Source organism: Ochotona curzoniae, unplaced genomic scaffold, assembly GCF_017591425.1.
Source record: "Ochotona curzoniae isolate NIBS_2020 unplaced genomic scaffold, NIBS_Ocur_1.0 scaffold_4701, whole genome shotgun sequence".
In the NCBI taxonomy this organism is placed as follows: Eukaryota; Metazoa; Chordata; class Mammalia; order Lagomorpha; family Ochotonidae; genus Ochotona; species Ochotona curzoniae.
Genome location: NW_024467122.1, coordinates 82,444,088 through 82,468,507, shown reverse-complemented (window position 1 = coordinate 82,468,507; position 24,420 = coordinate 82,444,088). Strand labels below are relative to the sequence as shown.

At 54.0% G+C, this 24,420-nt stretch overlaps 2 protein-coding genes across 6 annotated transcripts in view; one reads left to right on the top strand and one right to left on the bottom strand.

Annotated features, from left to right (window-relative positions):
• REC114 (REC114 meiotic recombination protein) overlaps nt 1–1,415 on the top strand; it is an 82,179-nt gene extending 80,764 nt beyond the window's left edge. The window contains exon 5 of the mRNA XM_040968481.1: nt 1,251–1,415. Coding sequence (XP_040824415.1) covers nt 1,251–1,415 — 165 coding nt within the window. The remainder of the gene's footprint in view (nt 1–1,250) is intronic.
• Nucleotides 1,416–1,500: 85 nt separating this feature from the next.
• NPTN (neuroplastin) overlaps nt 1,501–24,420 on the bottom strand; it is a 55,485-nt gene continuing 32,565 nt past the window's right edge. For 2 of the 5 annotated variants that reach the window (XM_040969941.1, XM_040969944.1), the window contains 7 exons: nt 21,206–21,377; nt 17,798–17,892; nt 10,845–10,978; nt 8,523–8,796; nt 3,428–3,449; nt 2,881–2,960; nt 1,501–2,530 (listed from right to left, as the gene is read on the bottom strand). In XM_040969941.1, coding sequence (XP_040825875.1) covers nt 2,900–2,960; nt 3,428–3,449; nt 8,523–8,796; nt 10,845–10,978; nt 17,798–17,892; nt 21,206–21,377 — 758 coding nt within the window. In that variant the 3' untranslated portion in view covers nt 1,501–2,530; nt 2,881–2,899. The remainder of the gene's footprint in view (nt 2,531–2,880; nt 2,961–3,427; nt 3,450–8,522; nt 8,797–10,844; nt 10,979–17,797; nt 17,893–21,205; nt 21,378–24,420) is intronic. The other 3 variants (XM_040969942.1, XM_040969945.1, XM_040969943.1) reach the window with 2 other exon arrangements.

Sequence of the window (24,420 nt, the reverse complement as noted above, 5' to 3'; positions counted from 1 at the left end):
GGCGGCGTGCGAGGGCCTGACTGGCCCAGCCTGGAGGAGTGCAGGCCCGGGCAGAACCCCTGGGCTTGCTCCTTAGGAGCACTCAGTCTCCAGATGTGAGCACCTGTCCCCCCTGGTGGCAGAGCTGACCGCCTGTGACCCCACTACACCAGCGCACACAGAAAGCCGCCACAGTCTTAAGTGCTGTGTCACAGGGTTTGCCACCGCCAGCCACGCCTGGCAGTTGCCAGAGGCACTCACGCTGCCTCAGCACTGCTTCCCAGGGAAGCCACGCGGCAGCCCGCGGGGCTGCTCGTCACCAAGCCACATGCCAGGTTCGGAAGGATGCTCCTGGCAGCAGCTGCCTCCACAGAGGAGAGGCCCAGGGCGCTTGCGTGTTCTTGTCTGTACCTTCGGGCACAGTCCTGAGTGGATCTGGATCCACAAAGTGAATCCATTAGAGAAAGAACACAGCAGCCCCGCCCCTCTCCCTGTGCCAGCCGCACGACAGTCAGAGGACATGATGCTCGGGGCAGGCAGAGCTGGGGCTGGCGCATCCCGCAGCCGCTGCTGACCTGACACTTCCTGAGGCTGGGGAGCTGCAGGCAAGCAGGTGACTGGGGAACAGGCTCCCCGTGTTACTGGTCATGACAGGGCAAGCCGGGGAAAGGGGTGGGGGAGGTGAGTGAAACCACAGACTCAGAACGGCCAGAGCTGAGAAACGGACACTAACAAGACCGAGTGTGGGGGGGGGGGGGGGGGGGGGGGGGGGAGTGGGGAGCAGCGAGCAGTGGGGCCTGTCGGGAACAGCACACACTTGCACTGGGAGCCAAGAACCCCCTGTTCCCCACAGCCCCGTGTGTGTGTCAGCCACCCACACGTCCTCTGGTTAGGTGCCACCCAGCATCACCTCTGGGTGAGGCCCCACCACCTGGAGCTGAGTGCTCTCTGCGCTCAGTCCACAGCGTGTGGAAGAGGCACAGCTGGAAGGCAGTGAGGTCCCGGGTGCCAAGTGCCCAGGTGGCACTGCACTGGAAAGAGGACAGATTGTCCTGACTGCAGCAGATCACACAGCCTGCCCACCCACCCTCCCGCCCCTCGGACAGACCGACCCTGTGTGCTGGGTCCCATCTTCTCATCCTGTGCCCACGAGCTGCAGCTGGCAGGATGCACAGTGATGGGGGAGCCCTGTGCCAGCCCCCTGCTGCGTGCAGTCGGCGGGTGTGAGAGCTGTGTGCAGAGCCCTCACCTGCTCCCCTCTTCCCCCACAGGCCATCCTGGCCGCAGAGGAGCTGCCCCTGGCCTACCACCAGACTCCGTGGGCTGCGCAGGAGCTGGGACCCTTCCTGCGCCAATGCCTCCTGGACCAGCACTTCCCGGCGTTTGTGGAAGACGTGGAAAAGGAGCTGAGGAAGCTGCTGGGGCCGAGCAAGTAACGCCCCCGTGCGTGTGTCACCTACGGAATAGCCGAGTACTGGTATACGCTTCTTTCAGAAATTAAAGAAACTGGAATAAGGAATATTATGTCAAACACCTTTTATCAATGTTTTATTTTTAAAAACTGGTGAATCCACATTTTTTTTGTACATCATTGCACTTCAACAGTTACACAAACACATGCATCTAGAAGGTACGTACCGCAGGAGGGCCTAGTCAGTCCAGCCATGAAATCTACCATCAGTCATTACGTCAGTGTGAAAATACAGTGTCAAACCGAAAAGTCTAAATAGAGTTGCATAGAGTATCACCATGCGAACACATTTCCAGGTCATTGGAAACAAAAGGTAAATTATAAAAGTTTGCTTTGATTGAATGTACAGTAAGGTCTAACACATCAGTGCAAAAAGGATTTGAGAATTTACATGTTTAAACAAACAAACAAAAAAATCACTTCAGAAAACAACCATAGGCATACTTCCTTAGTCCCCCGGACTGCTCCAGCCCCTTGGTGGAGTCGTAGGGTAAGCCCTTAGCATGATAGGCAGTTTGGATTCTCCTCTGTATGTGCCACCACTGCACAATTTCCTCATGGGAACATACAATAAAGGATGAGTATCAGCAGCTTAAAAAGGAAACAAGCATTTACTTGATTTTGGATTTCTCCCACCCCACCCCCCAAAATATAAATATATAGATCTATATATTTATATACTGTATATATCTGTAGGTTTTGCTGTCCTTTACAAAAAATGGCCACTAGATGGCAGCAGTGCGCTTTAGAGCTCTGCCAATTTAACAGCTGCATTAAGTGAAAAATGGCGCATGCACGGTCTGACCCCAGAAGGTCAATTTTCACTTCTGTCTCAGTGTTTGAACAAAGGAAGAAAAAAAAAAGCAACATTCACAGCACATCAAGCCCAAAATAGCGTACACCTCCTACACTGAAGCACTGTGTAACATGTACCTGGCTAGGTCCCCCTTACAGGAGAGGCTACGTAAGGCATGCTTTAGACAGTCATCGTGGTGCTGCTCACTTGAAGGGGGAGGACCAGGGTGGCCCAAGCGGGAGATTTAGCAGGTCACGTTGCCCCCAGCTTCAGGAACCTAAAGACTGCAGAGAGAGAGGGACGTTGAGAGACCACCTTCACTGTCCCCAGGGACAAGCACACACGTTGTGACGCTCAACTGCTGCAGCTCAGGGACCTGGCAGCCTGACGTTGGCTCTGCACGTCTGCCCACCCCACAGAGCAAATACGAGGAAGCTAACACCACAACAGCAAGGTGTACCCCCTTGGAACGCACGGGCGCAGCCTTGACGTGACTGGGCAGCAGCACGGCTGGGCACATGGGGCCGGCTGCCCGGGAAGTGGAGGGAGTACCCAGCAGCAGCACCACCAGAGGGTCTGCAGCTCAGCGGGGCATGCACCTGCACCATCTTCAAGCTCCTGCAGGCAACCATACTTACATGAGAAGCAGGTACTTAATTTGTGTTTCTCTGGCGCAGATTTTTATCTTTGTGGTTGTTCGTCGAGTTGGTTTTCCTGTGGAGGACACAGGCATGAGCTGAGTGAACCGAACACATGGAAACTCGACCTCGCACTTCCTGCCCTCCCCTGGCATGGCAGCATGCGCATGCGTGCGCACACACACAAACACGTGTGCGCGCACATCACTCCCCTCCCCCTGGTCTCCCCTGGGTCCCAGGGATTGCTGCAAGCATCACTTCATCCTTGCAAAGCCTGACGCCCCCATTGCGTCAGCTTGTCTCCCCCATGCTGCACGTCAGCACCCAGGCCATGAGGAGCGCCCAGCCCCAGGGCTGTCGGCCATCTGCATGGCCCTGCACATGGGTGGCCAGGACACAACCCCACCTCCACGCAGACCCACAGCAGGCACCCCGGGGCAGTCCCGTCCCCGCTCACTCCTCCTCGGTGCCCCCACCTGGCTGACGTGAACATGCCCCAATCCCCCTAGCAGCTGCAGCGCTGGCGACTGGTGCAGCACTTACATGGGTCCAGCTGGTTCGTCATCTGTACATGTCCGGGTTGAGCATGCGCCAGGTGAGGGAAGAAAGGAGACAGCTGTTAAGATTCTGCCCAGAGACGAGGGGCCGAGCGCACTGCAAGTGGCAGCCATGGCTGTCAGAGCAGCAGAAGGCCATTCCGTCTGAGGTGCAAACACTCATGGAGCTGCTCTCCCTCGACTTGAGTCTCAATGGCAGGTGTGTGGGTTCAATGGCTTTGGTTAACACTTGGAATGCTTTCATGAAGAACTGCAACTGTAGTGGACAGAGGCTGCGAGAGCGTCCCCCTCTGCCTGTCCCCAAGTTCCAGTGGTTCACTCTCGGATGGGAGGACACTGACATCTCGGTTGTAAAATCCTGCTGTGTGTTTTCTCGTGGCCAAGGGCCCCCCACGCTGGACCAGGTGGCTCGGGATATAGGAGAGCCACATCCCCACGCCCCCAGAGGACACTGTCCTACAGGAAGCTGCCACAGTCCCACCTTAATTCTGGGTCAACCCTGCTGGGCTGGGCTGGGCTGGGCTGGGCTGGGCTGGGCCAGCAGCAAGCATCTGCGTGCCTGGGGCGCAGTGTGCCAGCCACACCAAGAGAGCCGAGCAGCGACGTCCCTCTGAGCAGGACTCGGGTCATGTAAGCGCTCTGGCCGAAACCAGGACCCTAACCCAGAGGCTGGGCGTGCTGGTGGTTTTTTTTTTTTTTTTTTTTCTGAATCAAACAGCATGGATGATGAGAGCTCAGGAAACCTCTGACATTGGTACTTTATGATCCCAATTTCCACATGTTTCTTTCCTGTTTCAATGAGAGGCAACATGGCCTTTGAAGCAGAGTTACACAAGGTGTTGTGTTTGTTTTTTTAACGACTGACAAAGGGGAGGGACAAAGTAATGCTTCTTAGTCTGCTTTTAGCACTCGGGACTGCACAAATCCCAAGTTTGATTTTACGGGGGTTTCTAGAAAAACTCAGCAGGATTCCACAAGGGGGCTGGGTGCACATGAAGCAGTTATGGAGTCAGTCTGAGTGTAGGCGTCTGCAGAGCACATGTCAGGAGGAATGTCTGGCCGAGGAGACATTGCTCCACCTGTTCCTTCAAGGCAACGGAGAGGCAAAGCCACGGCCAGCACACACAGTGACCGGAGCGAAGAGGGGTTTCAAAAGAAAAAAAAAAAAGGAAAAGAAAACAAAAAAAGAAGTTATCACAAACCAATGACTCATCAGCCAAAACAACAGGCTAGCAACACCAGTGTCCACGGGAGTCTAAACAACAGCGCGACTGAGACAGGCACACAACACACTGGGACTCGGACACGGCCCAGCCCGGCCCACACGAGGGACAGGTACTGCTCAGATGCCCACCAAGCCAGCCCAGCCCTGTGCCGAGAGCTCAGCCCTGTGGGCAGTAACACAGACACAGGAGCAAACAGACTACCAGTGCTTTGGCTGTGCACCCGGACAGACCAAGTCCTGACACAAGACAGTCGGATCAAGAATGTCACCGCCTACTCCCAACTAGAGAAAAGCAGGGGTGGGGGGCCACGACGGCCACTGCACACAGCCCACACCACAGTCTGTTCCAGGGGGAGGGTGCCCTGCCCTGCCATCCAACCCCCAGCATGGCCCTTCAAGGACTGCGCGCAGCTGCCGCTGCCTCCTCCAGCACAGCATGTGCCAGCGAGTGCAGCGTGTGGCGCTCACGGGGCCTGACTCCTGGGTGCCACCTCCATCCACCTGCTCCCACGCCCAGCGGGGCTGCTGACCGAGCACACAGAGGACGGCCCCCCATGCCCAGGCCCTGTGCGTAGCATGGTCTCCCACACAGGCCAGACAACAAACGAGCCTCAACAGGTCAGTCGAAAGAGAAGAAAGAACAGAGCTACAGCAAAGGGTATAAAAATCAAAGTAAATGAGGATTAAACAGCAAACTGAAATCCAAATTAGTTGTGAAAGTGAATGAAGTAAACTTGGGAAAGTGTTAACATCATGAACTGTGCATCGTATAGACTGAAGCGGAGATTAAACAGACTCCAAAAGCATGCAGATCGCTCACTTACCACCACGGGTTAAGGGTTTGATGCAATTGAAGGGGGGGAAAAAAAAAAAAGAAGTCACAGTAACCGACAAGTGTCAACACAGCCCAGACCCTCAGGCCACAAGCAGTTAGCGGGGACAGTCCTGAGGAGCCACTGTGGCTGGGGCGGCAGGGAGAGGCCCTGTGGAGGGCAGCACGCCCTGCCCTGTGTGTGCCCGTGGTCTTCTCCCGCTGCTGCCCGCAGCCCTCAGGGTCCAGGCAGCTGCTCTAAGGTACTCCGGGGGACAAGCTGCCCCATCTAGTGTCACCTCCAAAAACACAGCTTCAAGCCCAAATAACAGGGGCAGGCTCTGACCCCTTGTTTGCCAGTCCACCACGGTGGCCGTGAACCCAGCAGGGACACATCTCACTGGCCCCGCCGCACCGTGTCCTGGGGAGGCCGCCTGTCTCAGGCACTGGTCTGGGACAGCATTTCAAAGTACCCTGCTCATCCATTTCTAGCTCACCGTAAGCCCTCACATGCCACCAGACTGGACGCACTGGCCAGCTGTCAGAGCTCGGCACCTAGGAGAGCTGCCCCATCCAGGGTCAGCAAGAGTGTGGCTGTACCAGAGCCATGAAGGACGCCACCCCGACGCAAACAGCTCTCCGTCAGTATCTGGAAAGCACCCTCTGGTGTGCCAACAGACTCATCCCAGTGTGCACACCGCACCCTGAGGACGTCGCTTGGATTGCTGTAACCATGCACCATCAGGGAGGGCCCGAGGCTCTCCTCACCCCCGGAGCCATCGCCCAGGCTGCCGTGTGCACCTGAAGGTGAAACAGGCGGCCGCCACGGCACCAGCAAGGACAGCTAGAGGGCGCAGTGGCGCGCGTCGTGGCGAAGGCCAGCAAAGCATCCAGGGAGCAGTCAGGGGTGGAACCCAGAGCTCTGGGAAGCCCTGAAGGTCAGAGGTGAAAACAGCCCACCTACAAGACAAGCCTTTTTGAGGCACTGGCCCCCACAGCCCCCACCCGCCAGGGCACGGGAGGCAGGAGACAGAGTCAGCTGTCAGATGCAGACAGCAAGGTGAGGGAGCAGCCAGCCCCGCCTGCCGCAGTGGGATTCGCTGTCCTGGCGACCACAGACCCATCTCCAGGTTGCCAGGTGTGTGCGCGGTTCTCTTCCAGGGAAGAAGTTAGCAAAGACCACCCCAGACCCCAGCAGGGGGCTCCAGAGAGAGTACCTCCTGGGCCAAGAAACGCCTCAGGGGCACCAACGCAATTCCCATTTTCCCCCTGGCATAAGGGAAGTATTTCTCTGCAAGGAGGGGGCACCTAAGGGGCAGGACACGGAGGGATGCAGAGGGGTGGGCCAGGGCTGAGAAAAGGTGGGGTCACTCCCCCACTTCTCTGATGGCAACTTTCAGGGAAAGGGAACCAGAGGGGCGGACCAGTGGTGTGTGGGGGGGGGGCTGTGGCATGAAGATGCCAGAGCCCAGGCTGCCCGCCCCCTCTCCGTGACAGCCCTACAACAACAGAAGCCCAGTGCAGGCCTCTCTTTGGCAGTTTCCCCAGGAGCCCCTCCAGGTAGCCAGGGAATGCCTACCAAAAGCCCCTGCCTCCTGGGCTGGGATCACCCTGGTGAGGCAGACAGCCCCCCGGACCCTCTGTCGGCATATGCTGCACAGCAGCCCGGCAGTGCGGTGGCTGAGGAAGGAGATCACTTCCCTGGGGGAGAGCAGCAGCCAGCCAGACTTACTATTGAAAGGCAAACTGGGAAGGCTTCTTTGGCCTTCTCTTGCTTTTCCGACCTTGCCGGGGGCATAGAGAGAAGGGGCACTGGGACAGCACTTGGAGGAGTAGAGCCTGACGGACAACAGGGTCCAACCACCACACCTGGGACGTGCCAGCTACTGCTTCACCCTTGAGTCTGTGCACCTGCACATCCCAACACGCAGTAGGTAAGACTGGAGGGAACAGGCAGGGACACACACATGTCCTTAGTAGGCTGTCTCCCCTGCAGGGTGGGAAGTGCAGCCCCCGGGGGTGCTCTGTGCCAGGCAGCTGGGCCCCAGATTCACAGCGGCCCCTCTGGTCAGCCCTGCACCTGCCCAGTGCCCACGTCCAGCTCGTCAGGTCTCCCACAGGCATCACAGAGGCCAGCACTGAGCTTAGCCTGGCTGCCCCTCTGATCAGTGTGTATCCCAACATGTGGTAGGTAAGAAGTCCGAGGGGCTGGGAGACCAGCGAGGCAGGGAGCGGCTCTGCTGGCACGCAAGTCTTCCCAGCTCTGTGGGGGAGCATGGGGCTCACTTGGGGCTCCCCCAGACAGATGTATACAGAGCTGCAAGGGCAGCCAAACTGCGACGGGCAACACCTCATCCGTCCATGTCAGCTTCTTCAGGTTGGCCGGTGATGGGCCACAGAGCAGTGGCTGGTTGGCCAGTCACCTCTTCATGCAATGACAGGACAGGAGGAACTCAGGAGGACTGATATGGACTTCCATCAGCAGCATCCCCCAGCTGACATCACAGGGTTGGAAATGGAAATCGCGAGCAGGGACAGAAGACGTCTGCGTGCTTCTCCAGGCCATCCACCAAGACTCCCCGCCCTGTGCTCGGCGCTGCCTCGGGGCTCACAGGCTCCACTGCTGCCCCCTGCTCCTGCTCTGACCCTGCACTGGCTAGGGGCGCCGCCTTGGGCAGATGCCAGGGGTTACCCATCCCAAACTGGGAGGGGGTGGACACGGCAGATGCTCTGCATGCACAAGAGAGCCATGAAGACCAATCAAGGGACTGCTTGTGGGAACTGAAGGCCACCGATCCCAGTGACCTACAAGGGCTGCGACAGGCAGCCAGGTGCCCTGCAGCCTGGGGGTGGCTCCTGGGCTACACAAAGACTGACAGCTGCCCAGTCACCCGGGCCTGGAGGGCACTACCCAGAGGCAGCGAGTGCATCACAGCTCACAAGAGGGGCGGGGTGGTGTGTCAGACAGGCAGACCCTCTTTCTTTCCTTCTGGGACCAAGTCCTCTGTGGGGCCCAATGGGACTCTGGGGTGGGGATGTTCTTACCATCAGGAACCTCATCTGGCCTCTTCCTCTTCTCATACACAACAATGATCACCACAAGGATGATGATTTCAGCCACAATTCCCAAGAAAGGCCAGAGTGGGGCCAAGTGGCTCCGTACCCTGAGGATGGTGACGACGGAGGTGGTGCCGATGGAGTTGGTGGCGTTACATTCGTACTCGCCAGGGTCTTCGGTGATCTGGAGGTTCGTGATGCTCAACTCTGTGTAATTTTCCTTGTTGATGATGAAGAAGCGGCCAGAGGTATTGACGAGATCCTGCACAAGTGAGAACACACCGGTGAAGGCTGGTGAGCCACTGCCCGCGTGCCACCACTGCCTGGAGAGCGACACCACTGCCCGAGTGGCACCACTGCCCCAGAGAGTGCCACCACTGCCCCGGAGAGCGACACCAGTACCCCGGAGAGCGACACCACTCCCCGAGTGGCACCACTGCCCCAGAGAGTGCCACCACTGCCCGAGTGGCACCACTGCCCGAGTGGCACCACTGCCCCGGAGAGTGGTACCTCTATCCAAAGCCTTTGGAATACTTCACTAATGACTGTCCCTCAGCATTAATAATGGCCATGACAGGCCAACTGGCTTCAGAGAGCAGCGTTCCAAATGTCTCCAGGTGCTACCAGGTGCCACCAGGCACCCCGGCCCACCTGACCATGTAGTCAATGCTCCCACTTCTAACAGCAGCAGCAAGAGGATGGGCGACATTCCTGACCGGGCACCCTGGGAGTCACACAGACACTTCTGCCTTGGGGAGTTCACGCATCTTAAATTTCCTCACCAAACAAGGATCTTTGTCATGTGGGGAGAATCATGATGTCCTTGTTCTAGGGTTAGGGGAAGACTGACAAGTCAACCATGCACATGACACACATCCTGTTAAGCGTGAGGTTAGCCAGGCTGGGAGAAGCTTGGCCCCCACAGGCAGGCAGAGGACAGGTCTGCGGGAGCCTCAGGCCTGGTGTGGAGTGCGGGGACGGGCGTGCGGCCTCCTCAAAGAGCTGGCAGAAACACCTGGGCAGAGGCCGCAGGAGGGAGCACGCCCAGCAGCCCGCCCTCACAGGACACTACACTGGCAGGAAGACAGCGGACTCAGGTATCCTTACCCTTCAACCCTTCATGCATAATTAGCAATGGAAGACTGCAGGGGAAGATCATCCCTGAAGATTCTAGCTGGTCTGTGCTCATGCGTGGGTGCAGCTGATTTGGGGGAACTCATGGCTTGAAGAGAGCTATTCTCAAGTCTCCAGTTTCCTATTTTTTTTGAGAGGCGCACACACCCACACACACCCACACCCACCATTCTCGTTTGTGGCTTCACACCCTAACTGCTCGCAGTGGCTGGGACTGGACCAGGGCTGGGGCAGGGACTGAGAACTTAGGCCAGGTGTCGCACACAGCGCGCACGGACTCACCTGCCACCTCCCAGAGTCAGCCTCAGCAGAAAGCTGGAGCCTGGCAGCAAACCCAGGCTCTGCCATATGCAACACTACGCCTCATCTCTCTATAGAGATTAAAATGCCCACCGAGTAATGCCAACTTAGTCTGACAAAAACCAAGGTGCATTCCCTCTTAGGAACCAGAAGAGGAAGCTCGGTGCCTTCCTGAAAATGCTCAGCTGGGCACTCCCCCACCTGCCCAGGGTGGTCGGGGCTTCTGTCAGCGGGGGCGGAGGGGCAGCCTTCTCCCCGCCTGCCGTTTTCTTAGTAAGAGGTCAGCAAGTGGCAGCTAACGGACTTGAGATTGGAAAAGCAGATGTGCTCTCGGGTCTGTGGCTCACCCAGCCTGTTTCGCCACATGCGACAGGCTGGACGTGGCCTTCTCTGGGGTCCCGAACCTGCAGACGTGAAGCACGCAGGGCATAGATACCTGGTGACAGAAGGCCCAGGTGAAGCCTCCACAGACAGAAAAGGAGAGGGGTCAACAGTCCTTCAGGCAGAGACGAGCGAGAGGCCACACACCACCCGCGGTCAGCCCGCGGCCTGGAAGGACGCAGCCTTCAGTCTCTCACTGCATCTGTAACGCCCAGGCCGCCCTGGGGCTGCCTCAGGATGGCCCGATTCCTGACCCAGATTTTCTGCGTTCCAGGAATACACGTGGCTGCCCTTAGCCCCCTGCCTCTCCCAAAACAACTACTCTATGACCACTGCAAGAAGAAAAAAAATTCGCAAACTGCAAAGTTATCCTGCACTCTGCAGACTGTTGGTGACCCTAGGTCACCAGGCAAGCTGTGACGCCAGGAGAGGTGACCCGGCCTCACCCCATCTGTGGGCACACGGGTCTGGGGCCCCGGGCTGCCTGTCACTTACCATGAGCACCCCGTTCTCCTTCTTGCGCCACAGCCACTCGGGATGGGGGTAGCCAACCGACTTGCAGTACATCATGGCGTCTTGCCCTTCGTTCTTATTCTCGCTCCGTTTATGACCAGTGATGTCAGGTGCAGCTGCGGAAGAACATGAAATCGTGACCCGAGGGCCCACCTTCTACTGCGTTCAGCACAGTGACTGCTCAAGTGACGCTGCTGCCAACTGTGCTGCCAGTCTTCAGAGGTCCCCCCGAGGGAAGGGCCTTTCAGGTCAGGGCAGAGTAAGGAGACAGGGTCGTTACTGTGCGAGGCGCTGCTAGCGCAGGGCACACTCTAATGCACCAGAAAAGGATGCAGGCCCGTCTTCAAAGAATGCACAGAACAAAACTGGCAGTCCAAGGCTTTCTTGAAACACCTGCCCAACTACAGATGATATTACAGGGAAAGGGACCAAGGGGACCAGGGGAGAGCCAAGACCTGTCACAGCACGTGGTGACTGCCAACGGCACGACTCTCCCGGAGACAGAATCTTCACAACAGAGAACAGGGCGGGTCACAGGAGATCCAGCCAGTGTCCCAGGCAGCTGGGAGTCTGCCCCAGTGCACCCAGCTAAACAACCACAACAAGAGCCCCGGGAGAAACACCCTGCCAGGGTTCTCTGCTCTGAGGATTATTACACAGGAGGCCGTACCCAACACATGAAAGTCTAAAGGCGAAGCAAATTCTTAAGCCCTAGGTGGGGCTAACTTGTTAGTCTTCCTTTCCACTGCACCAACAGCAGTAATCTACGGCTTGAGCTGTGGCCTGAGAGGCGGAGGCTCGTGTGCTTGTCTTCCTCTTGTTTCACTAGGCCAGAACACGGCACACCTGGTTGGACTGGGCCACAAGGGGGCACAAATCAGCTCAAGGTCACGGCACTGCAGGGAAGCTGCCAAGCAGGTCCTGAACCTCCGGCACAGAGCTCGGGGAAGGCACACAACTCAGACACCAGCCAGCAGCACGCGGCTTCGGCCCGTGGCCTCAGCCCCAGGCGAGAGCAGGCTCAGGCTGAGGGGACTGCGGCCTACATCTCTGGAAAGGCCCCGGGTTTCAGCTGAGCAGCAGGGCTCCAGAGGGCGGTCAGCAGTCCTGTGTTCACCACACCAACAGCTTCCCTTCCGTTTACCCTCTGGAGTGTTCTCTAGAACATGGCCTTACAAGCTACCACCAGCTGAGTTAGCCCCACACTAACTACACCTAGAATGTTAACACCTACAAGAAAATCATCCATGTCAGATCCATTCTTGCTTTCTCTGAAGAACACTCAATGAAATGCAGCAATACCCCCTTCTCCCTTCTGTACTCATAAGGCTACGGCCTGAACCACTCACCCAGGAGGAAGGAGCCTCACTGGCACCTTGGATGGGAAGACTACCAATGCCAAGGGCATCAGTGCCCCTGCAGCTCTGCAGCAGCAGAGAGCGCTGTCCCTTCCCTGCTGAGCAGGCTAGTGGCCCCGCCTCATGGCACCTGTCAGCCATGGTCAGAGAACACTCCCGAGGGGCGGGCGCTCTGATGCCATGAGGGAGACACCCTTGATGGGCCGACACTCCTGAGGGCAGCAACATTCAGGCTACCCGTAGCAGGGGTGCAGCTCTAGAAGCCAGGGCCCAGGGCACACTGCAGGAGGGCACCTGCCACCTCACAGCGAGGAGCTAAGGCCTCCACCCACAGCCACTCAGCCCTGCTCAGTCTGACAGATGAGGAGCCCAGTGGCCAGTACGCCCCACCAAACTGTACCCCCAGACACTGTGAGGAAACAGATGCTATACAACACAGTAAGGCAGGTCCTCTGAGAGCCCACGGTACCTCCATCATCATGGCACTAACATTCACGTGGTGCTCTGAGTCCAACATAAATACCACAAAGAAACCATCATTTGGGCTCCTGGGGGCATCCTGAGCTCTAAGAAACCAGAAGGGCTGGGCGGAAGCACACCCTGTGCTTGCCGACTCCACAGGACCTCTGCAGCAGCTCACGCAGGGCAGACCTGGCCACACATTGGCAACCGGTGCCTGCGCCTCGCCCGGCAGGCTGGTCACTTAGTTGGGGACCACCTATCTAGGTCAGCTAGTCAGAAACAGCGCCCCCATCAGAAAGGATGTGATGCATAAGTCCCTCCCTCTCCTCCGCCCTCTCGGAGCACAGACCCTGTGGCAAGGTGCGGTGTGGGGAGTGAAACCACTGGCCATCTGGGAGTTCGCTCAGCCATTGGCCTTGTCCCACATTCGTTTTGATCGCACCAGGTAAAACACAACCTTCAGCACTCTAAAGGATGGCAGTGAGGGACCCAGTGGCACCTGACCCACCTTCATCCTCCCAACACGGACAAAAACATGGTCCTCATGCCCTCTGCTGCCCAGCTGACCTGTGTGGAGGCCCAAGTCCTCAGCCAGGCTGGGATCTGGAGCCCGGCTTAGATGAAGATTCTGTCCTGCGCCATCAAGAGGACAGACTTCAGAAGGGGACTCAGAAGCCGGGCTGACACTCACTCCATCCAGCGAATTCATAACCTGTACCTCATTTAAGGAAAACCTACCCTTACAGGTGTTGTCAACACGTGGGCCACTTGCACACCCTGCAAGGAGACTGCTTCCGTCAGGCGAGGTGGGGACATCAGGCTGTGGGCCGTGACATCACCCGGGCGGCCCTACCAAGGCAACCACAGGCAGGACTCAAACTCTCATCAGTCCATAGCACACTAATTTGTAAGCTGATACTCTGGCACAGCCTGCAGATGATGCTATAAACATCCACATAGCTCTTGGCAGAAAATTGGTCTTCTCCAACTATCAAGCCTCAGAGCCACCTCACCTCCGCTGCAGACCAAATGCCTGGCTGAGGCTGAGGGAGAATTAAGACTTGCTGTGAGCCAAGGGTGAGGAAGTCAGACGAAGCAGGCACAGGGACTTGCCCCACTGTGACTGGGAAGCAGGGAGCAGTGCAGGCCAGGCACGGGGTGCGAGAGACACCAACAGTGATCCTCAGCCTGTGGCGGGGTGCGGGCCCTGGCCCAGGCTGCGCATTCATCTCAACCCTGGCTGCACACTAGACTGTGTTTACAAATGATCACACCACGTTTCCTACAAACTAAACCTAGTAACACTCCAGACACGTCTCTTGCCTGGTCCTGGGCACAGCGAAGGCATGCTCTCTAAGCACAGGAGCTGCCAATCATCACCATGAAGAAAAATCAGCTTTGGAAATCCTTTCAATAACCAACCTCAGAGGAACAAAGAACACGGGGACCTGGGCCATCAGCTTAGTCATTCTCCTTCACCACACCCCTGGGGAAGCCGAGGCTCAGAGTAACTGGTCCATGTCGGGGCCAAGAACAGAATCCATTTCTTCTCAGCATTAATGGTGCGACTGACCCATGCTGAAGGTTAGAGCACGGGCCTGGCTCTGATGGCCCAGTCATTTAATGTCAGAAGCCTCGACCCACTCACTTGATATGTGAGCTAACTACTGCTCAGGCCCCACAGGGTGCACACTTAACAAGCTCAAGGTGGCACCTGTGGAAGAGCAGGAGGAACAGGTACTGCTCTCTGGGCCGAAGCCAAGGCTCAAAATTTCTCCAGGCTTCAAGACACTGATATTACCACCATGCTTTAAAACCTCCTCCACGGGGCTGGCACCACGGAGTAGCAAGGCTTCCACCTGCTTTACCAGCATCCCGTATGGGTGGTGGTTTGGTCTCAGTTGCTCCACTTCTGATCCAGCTACCTGCTAAGGCCTACAAAAACAGTGGAGGATGGCTCAAGTCCTTGGTCCTGCAGCCACGTGGGAGATAATATTTAAAAAAAGAAACAAACAAACAAACAAACAAAAAAAACACAGGACTCCTGTTCCTTGCTTCCAATCAGCTCAGCTCCAGCTGCTATAGCTATCTGGGGAATGAACCACAGGATGGACAACCTCTCTGTGTAACTGTTTTTCAAATAAAAATAATTAAAAAAAAAAAAGCTTCTTAAGCAGAGGCAATTCTGAATCAGAATCAGCTTTAAAAATGTCACGAACTCCATCACCTTCGGCAGAGGGGATGCTGGGAAGACACTGTGCAGACACAGATGCGCAGGACTGCTCCCACAACAAGTGCAGTCCCACCAGTAAAGCAGTGTGACAGAAGAGGCGCAGAAGCAGGCCAGGGCCACATCCAGCATTCAGTCTAATATTCAGACACACAGAAAGGCAGGAAGGAGGGAGGAGAAAAATGGAAATTGATCCTGGCCCCGCTAGCCACCGGCAGGCTGAGGTGCATGGCAATGTGCGGTGAGCGGGAACAGGGCGCTTCTCCCTGGGCTGCATGTGCTCCCACCAGAGGCCACAGCACGAGGACCGAGGACCACCGCAATCCTCATCTGAAATGACCACCAATAAAACTTGAAACTCGGAAGAGGAATTTTCCTTTTACTTTGCATATTACACAGAACATTTTAATTACCTTTTCTGTGAGCATACTTTTTTTTCTTTCCAGAAAAACAAGTATAGGAAGAGGGTTCATAAGGGTCAGAGAAATGCAGTAGAAATTTGCCCATTCCTGTGCAGCCGGCACCGCTCTGCTGAGTGGACACCTGCCCGTTCCTGTGCACCAGGCATTCTCCGCTGAGGTGCGGCAGCCAAGAGGCACAGCTCACACCCCACCGCCTCTCACTCAGCAGCATCCAAATCAATAGTTACATACACACACACACGTATGTACGTACGTACGTCAAGGGCAAGACTTCTGTCCATTCCAACCACAGATAGGTACTAGCTTAGGACACCATCCTAGGCCCATGGTGAACCTTTTAAAATTTATACAGAAAAAAAATGTCCAAAGTCTCATCAGACTCACAGTGAGTAACATCAAAAACAAAATGGTAAACATTCCACTGCTTTCTATCCCCGGGATAGTTGGAGGACAAAAAAAAAAAAAAAAAAAAAAAAAAAAAATTCACTTCGCAGCACAGCTCTCCTAGTAATGACAATATACTTAGCATTTTCTCAAACAAAATGTCCCCAAGGCCCACCTCTTTGGAGCCAGGATTCCACCCAAGCCATCCTCCTCACAGGGCTCAGTAAGCCCTGGAATGCAGTGCTCATGAGAGACATCCTCAAAGTCCCTATTTGTGTCTGCCTTGCAGTGTGGATACAAGTGCCCCAGGGCCTCGGAATTCCACCCTCCCAGGCAGTCAGACCACTGGAAACTCCCCACCCCCAGTGTCTGCTTCCCAGTTTCCGTAAGGATTCCAGTTCTCCAGAACAGGGGAGGGTATGACTTCATAGGTGAAACTGGAGTCTGTAGAGAGCCAATAGCAGAACTCACTGCCCCTCTTCCTTCCACTGGTATTCCTTCTAAGGCTGGTCCTTCCACACCCTCCTGCCCTTCCAAGGCTGGTCCTTCCATGCCCTTCCTCCCTTCCAAGGCTGGTCCTTCCACACCCTTCCTCCCTTCCAAGGCTAGTCCTTCCACACCCTCCCGCTCTTCCAAGGATGGTCCTTCCACGCCCTTCCTCCCTTCCAAGGATGGTCCTTCCAAGGCTGGTCCTTCCATGCCCTTCTGCCCTTCCAAGCCCTTCCTCCCTTCCAAGGCTGGTCCTTCCATGCCCTTCTGCCCTTCCAAGCCCTTCCTCCCTTCCAAGGACGGTCTTCCACACCCTTCCTCCCTTCCAAGGCAAGTCCCTGCCCTTGGATTTTGTACAGAGATTTGGCAGAATACTGCAGGGCCTCAAGTCTTGCCTGCAGTGCAAGTGCCCCACGTAGCTCAGCTCACCTAGTGGTGGAATGCCTGGCTAGATTAGAGGAAATGATTTTCTACACCCTACATCCTCAGGTTTAACAGAAGGGCACTCTTCAAAAACAGACAGGAACTTGGGTCTCTCCAAAAAACAGCCACTGAAAAGATCAGATGCAAGGTTGTCTGGCTTGTGACCTGTGGCCCCGTGATTCAACTCTTGTCCTCACTTCTAGAGATGACCCCGGTGACAGAAAGAACAGGTGTTTGTCCTTCCTAAGTAAAACAGCCGCCCTGCTTTCACAGCCGCCCTGCTTCCCAGCCAGGTCAGGGTGCAATGGCAGCAGCCTGGGGAGTGGGGGTGAGGACCCAAGGTCTAACCTGGTCTGCCAGTCACCACAGTTATCACAGGGTCCAGAGCTGTGGCTTTAGCTCTGCTTCCCTGGGGCTAGGATCGATGATACCAGGTGGTTCTGCATCTGGGTCGACCACGCCCCTTGAAACTTCCTGCTACGGCCTCATCTTTGAGATGCCATGCACTACAGGGCTTCGAGGACAATTCTAAACAACTGTCCAAATGGCCCATTAACCTTGCGCAGTGCTTTCCCAAATTCTGCTAGCCCAACAGAAAGTTATGCAATATGCATGAGGTACTATTCTAAGAACTTTACAGAAGATTGCACCAACATTCAAACATTTTTGACATATAACAACTTAATATAATTTAATACACTTTTTTTTTTTGAGAGAGAGAGAGAGACAGAGAGCTCCCATCTGTGGTTCACTGCCTAGATTCCCACAAGTGCTAGGGAAACCTGTGGCCAGGAGCCAGGAACTCACTTCAGGCCTCCCACGTGGGTGGCAGGAGCCAGGAGCCAGGCACTCTGACACGAGATGCAGATGTCTTAACCAGGGTCTTCACTGCTTGGCAAACAAACAAACAAACAAACAAAAAACCTGCCCTTTTTAATACACACATGAATAAGCACTACTAATACCCTAATTTTTCAAAAAAGGAAACAAGCGTAGAGACATCAGCAACTGGCTGTGGTCATACCCTGTGTCAACGGATCCCGACTCAGGCAGCCAGTTCCCGTGTTTGTGGCTCCCACCCTAACGCATCACCTCTTGCAGTGGAAGCGCAAAGAGCGTAGAGACTGGTGCCCCAACCCAGGTACCTGGCAGGCGGAGTGACTGTACCTTTTACTTCAATGGTGGCATTTGCCTTAGGCGCGCTGATGAAGTGAAACACACAGTGGTATTCACCTGAATCCTCAGCTCTTGGTTTACTGATCCTGCACAAGCAAGACAAAAATAAAAGAGGTGAGGAACCTGGAGATTGTCACCATATAAACCAAAAGGAAACTGAAAAGGGCACAGAGACCACACCCCCACGGCAACCCACCCCTTCCTAAAGGCAACAGCTCCCCTCTGTACATCCTGAAACATTCATGCCTTCCTCTGTACTGGACAGCAGGAAACCCAAGATGGAATGGTATGTGGTCCCTGACCTAAGATGCTCTCTTTGACTGGCAGCAAGAGACTGCAAAGACTCGAGACGAAAGGCTATGCTAGACTCTCAAGTTCACATGCAGAAAGACAGGATGCAGCCCCTGCTACAAACCTCCTGCTCATCGGACCTCTCAGTCAGACAAGGAAGAGGGGCTGCAGAGTGAAAACGCAGCTTCTGAGCTTCCCTAAAGTCCTGACCTGGCAGTCCTGCTTTTCCTGGCCAGAGCTCCAGCACAGCCTGTTCCCACGCAGGGTTTTAGCAAGCATCACCAAACCTGCTGTCTGAGTACACGCTACAGAGATGCAGCTAAAAGCCACCTTTGGTTCTGAGCCACATACCAGCTGACACCTGCCTCCGTCCCTAGCCTCAACTCATGCTACTTTCAGCCTTGCTGGTCTCACTTCATTCTGCCCAGGTGTCGTGCTGGTCCCCATTTCAAACCCTCACTAGACGTCTTTTTCCACCAGCACTCCCAGCCCTCTGGTCACCTCTGCCTTTACACCACATCTGAAGCTCACGCCTTCTGGGCACTCCATCACATGCCACGACCCTCCACAGGCCTCACTAGCACGTGGAGCCATGGGTGGTGTGCTGCTCAACAGACAACATTCTATGAGGGATGGCATTGTTTACTCGGCGCCTGGTGCACAGGAAGGGAAGAAGTCAACAGAGGACTGAATGAACACAAGCTGGAGAGCAGGCATGCTGCTGAGCAGAGGCAGAGCTCTCCTGGATAGGGATGGGAAGGCACGCAGTATGCTGGGTCTGGGTTGGGCACGGGGACAGGAAGCCACGTGGCACGCTGGGTCTGGGCTGGGCACAGTGATGAAAAGCCACGTGGCACACTGGTTTTCTGCGTCAGGCAGCACTGCTCTGAAGCCCACGGGTGATTCCTAGCGAGCTTCCCTGCCCTCAAGGGCCAACTTCACAGCAGCTGAGCACTCTGCACGCAACCCACGAGAGTAACTGACAAAAACAGCCCCACGTCAGAGGATAAATATTGGTACACAGGGCTGGGTTCCTGCTTCTTTGCTCAGTAGCCAAAATATACCTACAGAGGCCAACTCTCCACTACACTGGCCAAGGTCTGAGAAAAACTCCCATGGTCACCTGCTGGCCAATGCCCTCATCATCTTACTGCTCATTCCAAAGCACACTCAGGTTCAGTGACCATAAATAAGCAGACACAGCCTTCCCCTCAGCCCCTCTCAAGCAGGAGCAGTTTACGTGGCTTCTCAGTTCAGGCCTTTCCCTGAGTGTACTCCCAACGGGACTCTGACACAGACCGGCTGCTCACCAGCAGCCCAGAGTCAGAGGGAGGGATGACAGCTGTCTCCCTGGGGCTACACGGACGCTGAGTTCCTTGAGAAGCACTTGGGACCAGTCCCAAGTCAGGTCCTGCCACACTGGGCTCCTAGCTGTGTCTCACCACCCACGTGGACTGGCTCTCAGGAAGGACAGAAGCAAATGGAAAACAGGCAAGTCAGAAGGACAGCTCTGAAACTGGCTATCTGGCTGACCTACTAGCACCAGGACCAAATGTGGAATCCATGAAGAACTCCAGTGATGAAAGGCACCTTTGCAGAGCTTCAAGTAAGCTGAAGGGGAAGGGGTGGCAAGGCAATTTATAAGGGCAAGGCTTAAACATTAAACATTACAAACAACTGTGGAGATCCAAGAACATGACTGGATGCCTGTTACCTTAAAAGACACACTCTTTAAACTGTATATACAAAATGCATGAGATCTGATCAAACTTTAAAAAGCCAATCTGTGAAACTATCAGACAAATGCCTTTCATTCTACTCCACACCTCCATCTGATCAACTTTCTCCTGGCCATGAAGACAGAGCCGAGATGCTTTCTCTAATGTTGTAACACTAATACCTCAGAGCAGACCTGCTAACTTGTTGTTAAGTGCTATGGTACAGAAGATAAAATTCTAGAAAGTCAGGAAACTTGCAGCCTAACCTTGGTTCCGAAACTTACTGGACACTATCTGGCCCGAGAGCAGCCAAATGTTGAGTCTCAGCTTCCTCACCTGACAGGAGCAGGGCTTACAAAGCCAGTGCAGCGGTTAAATAAGGGTGTGCAGAGAGCTCAGCACTGTGAGTCTCCTGCAGCCAGTCTCAGAGCTCTGCTGTCTCACTCCAGGGTGTTCTCCTTGTTCGTTCGTTCGTGTTCTCTCTCTTTCTCTCTTGCGCGCACATTTTCTCCCTCTCTCTGTACTGCATTAGCCTGTTAGCATGCAAGGTCAGCCGATCCATTCCCAGGGTAGTTTTCAAACAGGAACAAACTAGGGACCAAGTGCCCAAGACATCCCAAAAAGCATGACATCTGTATCCCCAGCAAGCATCCCTTCACCCAGATCACTGGAGAATCTGGCTGCTGGCCCTGGATCAGGTTACAGTGGTGTTAAACAATTCTGAGACAGTTACCAGGAAACCTATCCAATGAAAGACCACTCTGGGAGATTTCTTAGTCAAGGAACCTCAAAAGAGACTTCAACCTGATTCTTCAAACTCTGTGTTTAAGTTTAGAAACCTGTGTTATAACTTTTTAGAAAGGATTTTCTTTATTTCAGAGGGAAAAATGAGAGATCAGCCGATTCCCTTGCCTGATGGTTCATTCCCAGTGCTCACAGAAGATCTGGCTGGATCAAGCTGGAATCCAGGAGTGAGAATGCCATGCAGTGGCATGGATGCAGACCCCTGAGTCAGCACCAGCCATCTTTGTGGGCGGGTGTCAGCAGGAAGCTGAATTGGCAGCAAAAGCTGGTCTGGAACACAGGCACCGGTTTTAACTGCAGGGCCAAACACCTGCCCCTAACCCACACCCTAACTGCGCCCCTCCTGAGTGTGTCACTCGCTCAGTCTTCAGTGTATCACCTGTGAGGGGATGGATCACCCACAGCCCTCAAACCCGGCTCTGGTCCTGAGAATCAGTAGGAAGTCTCAGGGACTGTTTGTCCTCATCTCAGATACATGGATTAACCTCTCTAAGTCAGGACCAAAAGTTATGCCATAGGACATAACACCCGTCATCTAGTAAGCTCAGCTACACTCCTCCCATCTGCCCCCGCAAGAACCTTTTACCTGTATTCCATGTTGCTGGCATTCTTGCGAGTGGCAGTCAGCTCCACCCCATTCTTTGTCCAGTAGCTGTACGTAAGGGCGTGAGAGCTGGAGGTCAAGTTACACTGCAGGGTGACGGGAAGACCAGGGCTGTCTCGAATGATAACCTCTTCGCTGGTGATGATCCTTGGCTCTGTAATAAGAGTGCACAGTGATAGGGCGAAGTAGCTGTCCGTCCTCTGCAGCCTGGCCTGAAAGCTGAATGGGATAGGAGGGGAGACTAGCAGAGGGAGGGCAGACAGGACCACATGAGGAATTTCACTTGCCACTTTGGAGGAAGTCAAAAAAGGAAAAACAATGATTATAAGCAAATGACCACGAGCGCAGACAACAGCCTGAAGACCAGTTGGCCTAGACGTAAAAGAATGGGAGTATATTACAACGGTTTGTGCTGGCAGTAGCCCACTTATACTTTTGACCACCGCCTTTCCATAATGTAAGAACAGCCAAGCGACTGGGCTTCAACTAGAAAACCAGGCTCCACCTTGGAGTTCTGAAGACAAAGGTATTATCATTTATGGAGCAAATAAACCTTCCAGGGAGCCACTGGGCTGTGGAATGCTGACAGATATCAGATAACACATGTATGGCTTTCCCACACTTACATCTGGGGAACCTATGTCAAACCCATCAAGGCCATCACTTTTGCAGAAAAAGACACTGGAGAATCCAAAAACAAACTCCTTCTTGAAAGCCTCTGTGGTTTTCAATTCTGCTGAGGGAAACATCTTAAGGAACTATCCGTTTTTCATTCCAGCCCATATTTATCCCCCCAACAAAATTTTTCCAGAATTGCACTGTAAAACGCATTCCATTCCAAAGACTAAGTTAGAGTGCAGCATATGTGGTGGCAAAGGCTCCTGGGATTTTAGAGTTGAATAGTCCCTTGATGTCAACGAATGCCACCTTTTCTTTGAAGAACTACAAAGGTGGAATGACTTATGCAAAGCCATAGTTACTATCAGTGGCAAAGTTGGGCAATGGAAAACACAACTAACTGAATTCTCCAGCCCAGCCCCAAATCCCAAGGTCATGGCTCCTTCCTGTCGCCTTAGGGCAAAACTTAACACCTCACTTTCTGGGGCTATCCTGGGCTTAGCAGAGAAACAGGGATCACTAGTTTTATCTACAAAAGCAACTTGCACGAGTCAAGTATTGGAACATGTTAAGCGGAAATTCTTTAAGTCACACTATGCAGAATTCCTGCAAGATTCATGCTCAAAACACTTTGCCAACATCATTGTTATGCTCAAGTCAGGATGTTTCTGTGTTGTTTTCCTGTTTTTTATTATTGTACTGCTGGTCATTTCTAATATTTTCCTAGGCTTAATTCTTCTTTTGGCAAAATATTTTTGGGCAACATTTAAACTAATCATCTCTTCCAATCTACAATTAAGAGGTATTTGCCTTCCCCGCAACTTTTCCTCAGAAATCCTCAGCTGACACCCCCACTCCTCACCCCACGACAGCAGCCCTCTTGCTTTCTCATATAGCGCTGTAGCAGCGCTTACCCCTGGGGGACAGAGGCTCTCTTCCCCTGCACTGAACTGCAGTTTGGCTGTGGTAGTGGACAGGAAGTAGAAGTCACGGGGTCCTTGGAAGAGAAATGGACTAAGGCCTTCCTGATGAATGTGCCGAGTCAACCTCTTCAAAGAAAACGGGAGTAAACAAATCTTAAGTTTGCTCAAACAACAAACTGGTTTCCAACTATTTTCCAACTCTGGCAAGCGGACAGAGGAGATCTTCCATTCAGTACTGGTCCTTACTAGTAACACCAAACAGGGGCTCTAGGTACAGGTAACGGAGGCGTAGCAGCCATTAAGACAGAAGCAGGCTTGTGTGAACACATCAGCGCAGATGTCCCACGGTTCCTAAGACATGCTGGACAGAAGCCAAATCCCTGGGCCTTAAGAAGTTGAGCAAAGCAGCTGCCAGCCCTGCAATGGAAGGCGCACACAAACCATCAGCAGAAAGCGGCACAATTCCAAGGAAAATCAAAATCAAGCAAAAACAAAAAGATAGAACCAGTACTCCACACAAGTTTAAAAATAGAAAAGCAACATTAAAGCCCAAACACACTTGAAGGCTTTCCTGTTCTGTCTCCTTTTGGTTGTGCTGAGGAAGAGTGAGCTCTGAGCAAAGGCCGTGAGTTTCCAGATGTTTCAACAGGAGGAGGCCACGGTGAAAGCTACTCTTACCTGTGCTGATGCAAGTGACCACTGCAGCTCCCAGAAGCAGCTGAGGAGAGCAACCCAGGAGACTTTCTGCTAAAAACTCTTAGAAGGTAAAGGAAGGGGGACCATGGATAATTTAAATAGGTTTCCAGAGGACTTGAGCCACAAAGGGGTGGAGAGGTGGAAGGATCTGCCAGTTGCACCTTTACCAGGCTCAGGGCTGTGGTCCTGCTTGTATTCTTCACCTGCATGAAGGCGGGGGCTTTGATCTGGGTGACCAAGCACTGCCCACAGCCCAAGACAGATGAACACTTAGACACTCGGGAGAAGCTCAAGCATTTCCTTGTTACTAATGCCAGCCTGGAGAGCCTGGCGGTCATGAATAGGTGAAGAACAGGTTAAGACTAGAGACCCTACACACTGGGCACATTCCATCTTCCTGCCTGACCTCACACAAGAAGCTTTGGGACAAAGTGCTGCTGGAGGTCATTCTTAGAAGACTTCAGCCTGCCCCTGGAGGCAACTGTCTCTGGGGATGCGGAGATCATAAAACAAGCCAATTAGAGTTGAAATCAGAGTTTTAACAAACAAAAACAAAAAGTAGCAGCAAGCCTAGCTCTTGAGAACAGCTCAGTAGGGCTTGCTCACTGACGGGCAAGTCTGGGGAGAGGCTAAATGGCCAGGACAAAGTTCTATCTCAAGCAGACAGCCCGAGTGAGACGAGCATGTCACAGATGACTCAGGAGGGGGTGTGCTCTCAGAACTGGCGGGCAGGCACCCCAAAGCCTCATCTTCTCCTAGCCCTGGCATGCCTTTTCTTTCTAGCTATTCAGGCTCTTGCAAGTGTAACCCAGTCCCCACATATCAAATTCTCCACATATCTGGCCATCTGGGTGACTCCAGATAAGTAAGGAAAGAAGTAAGGGGGCACGAGAAGGAGATGTGCAAAGGGGGAAAACAATTGCATTAAAAAAAAAATCCCTGCCTTCCCATCTTCCCATC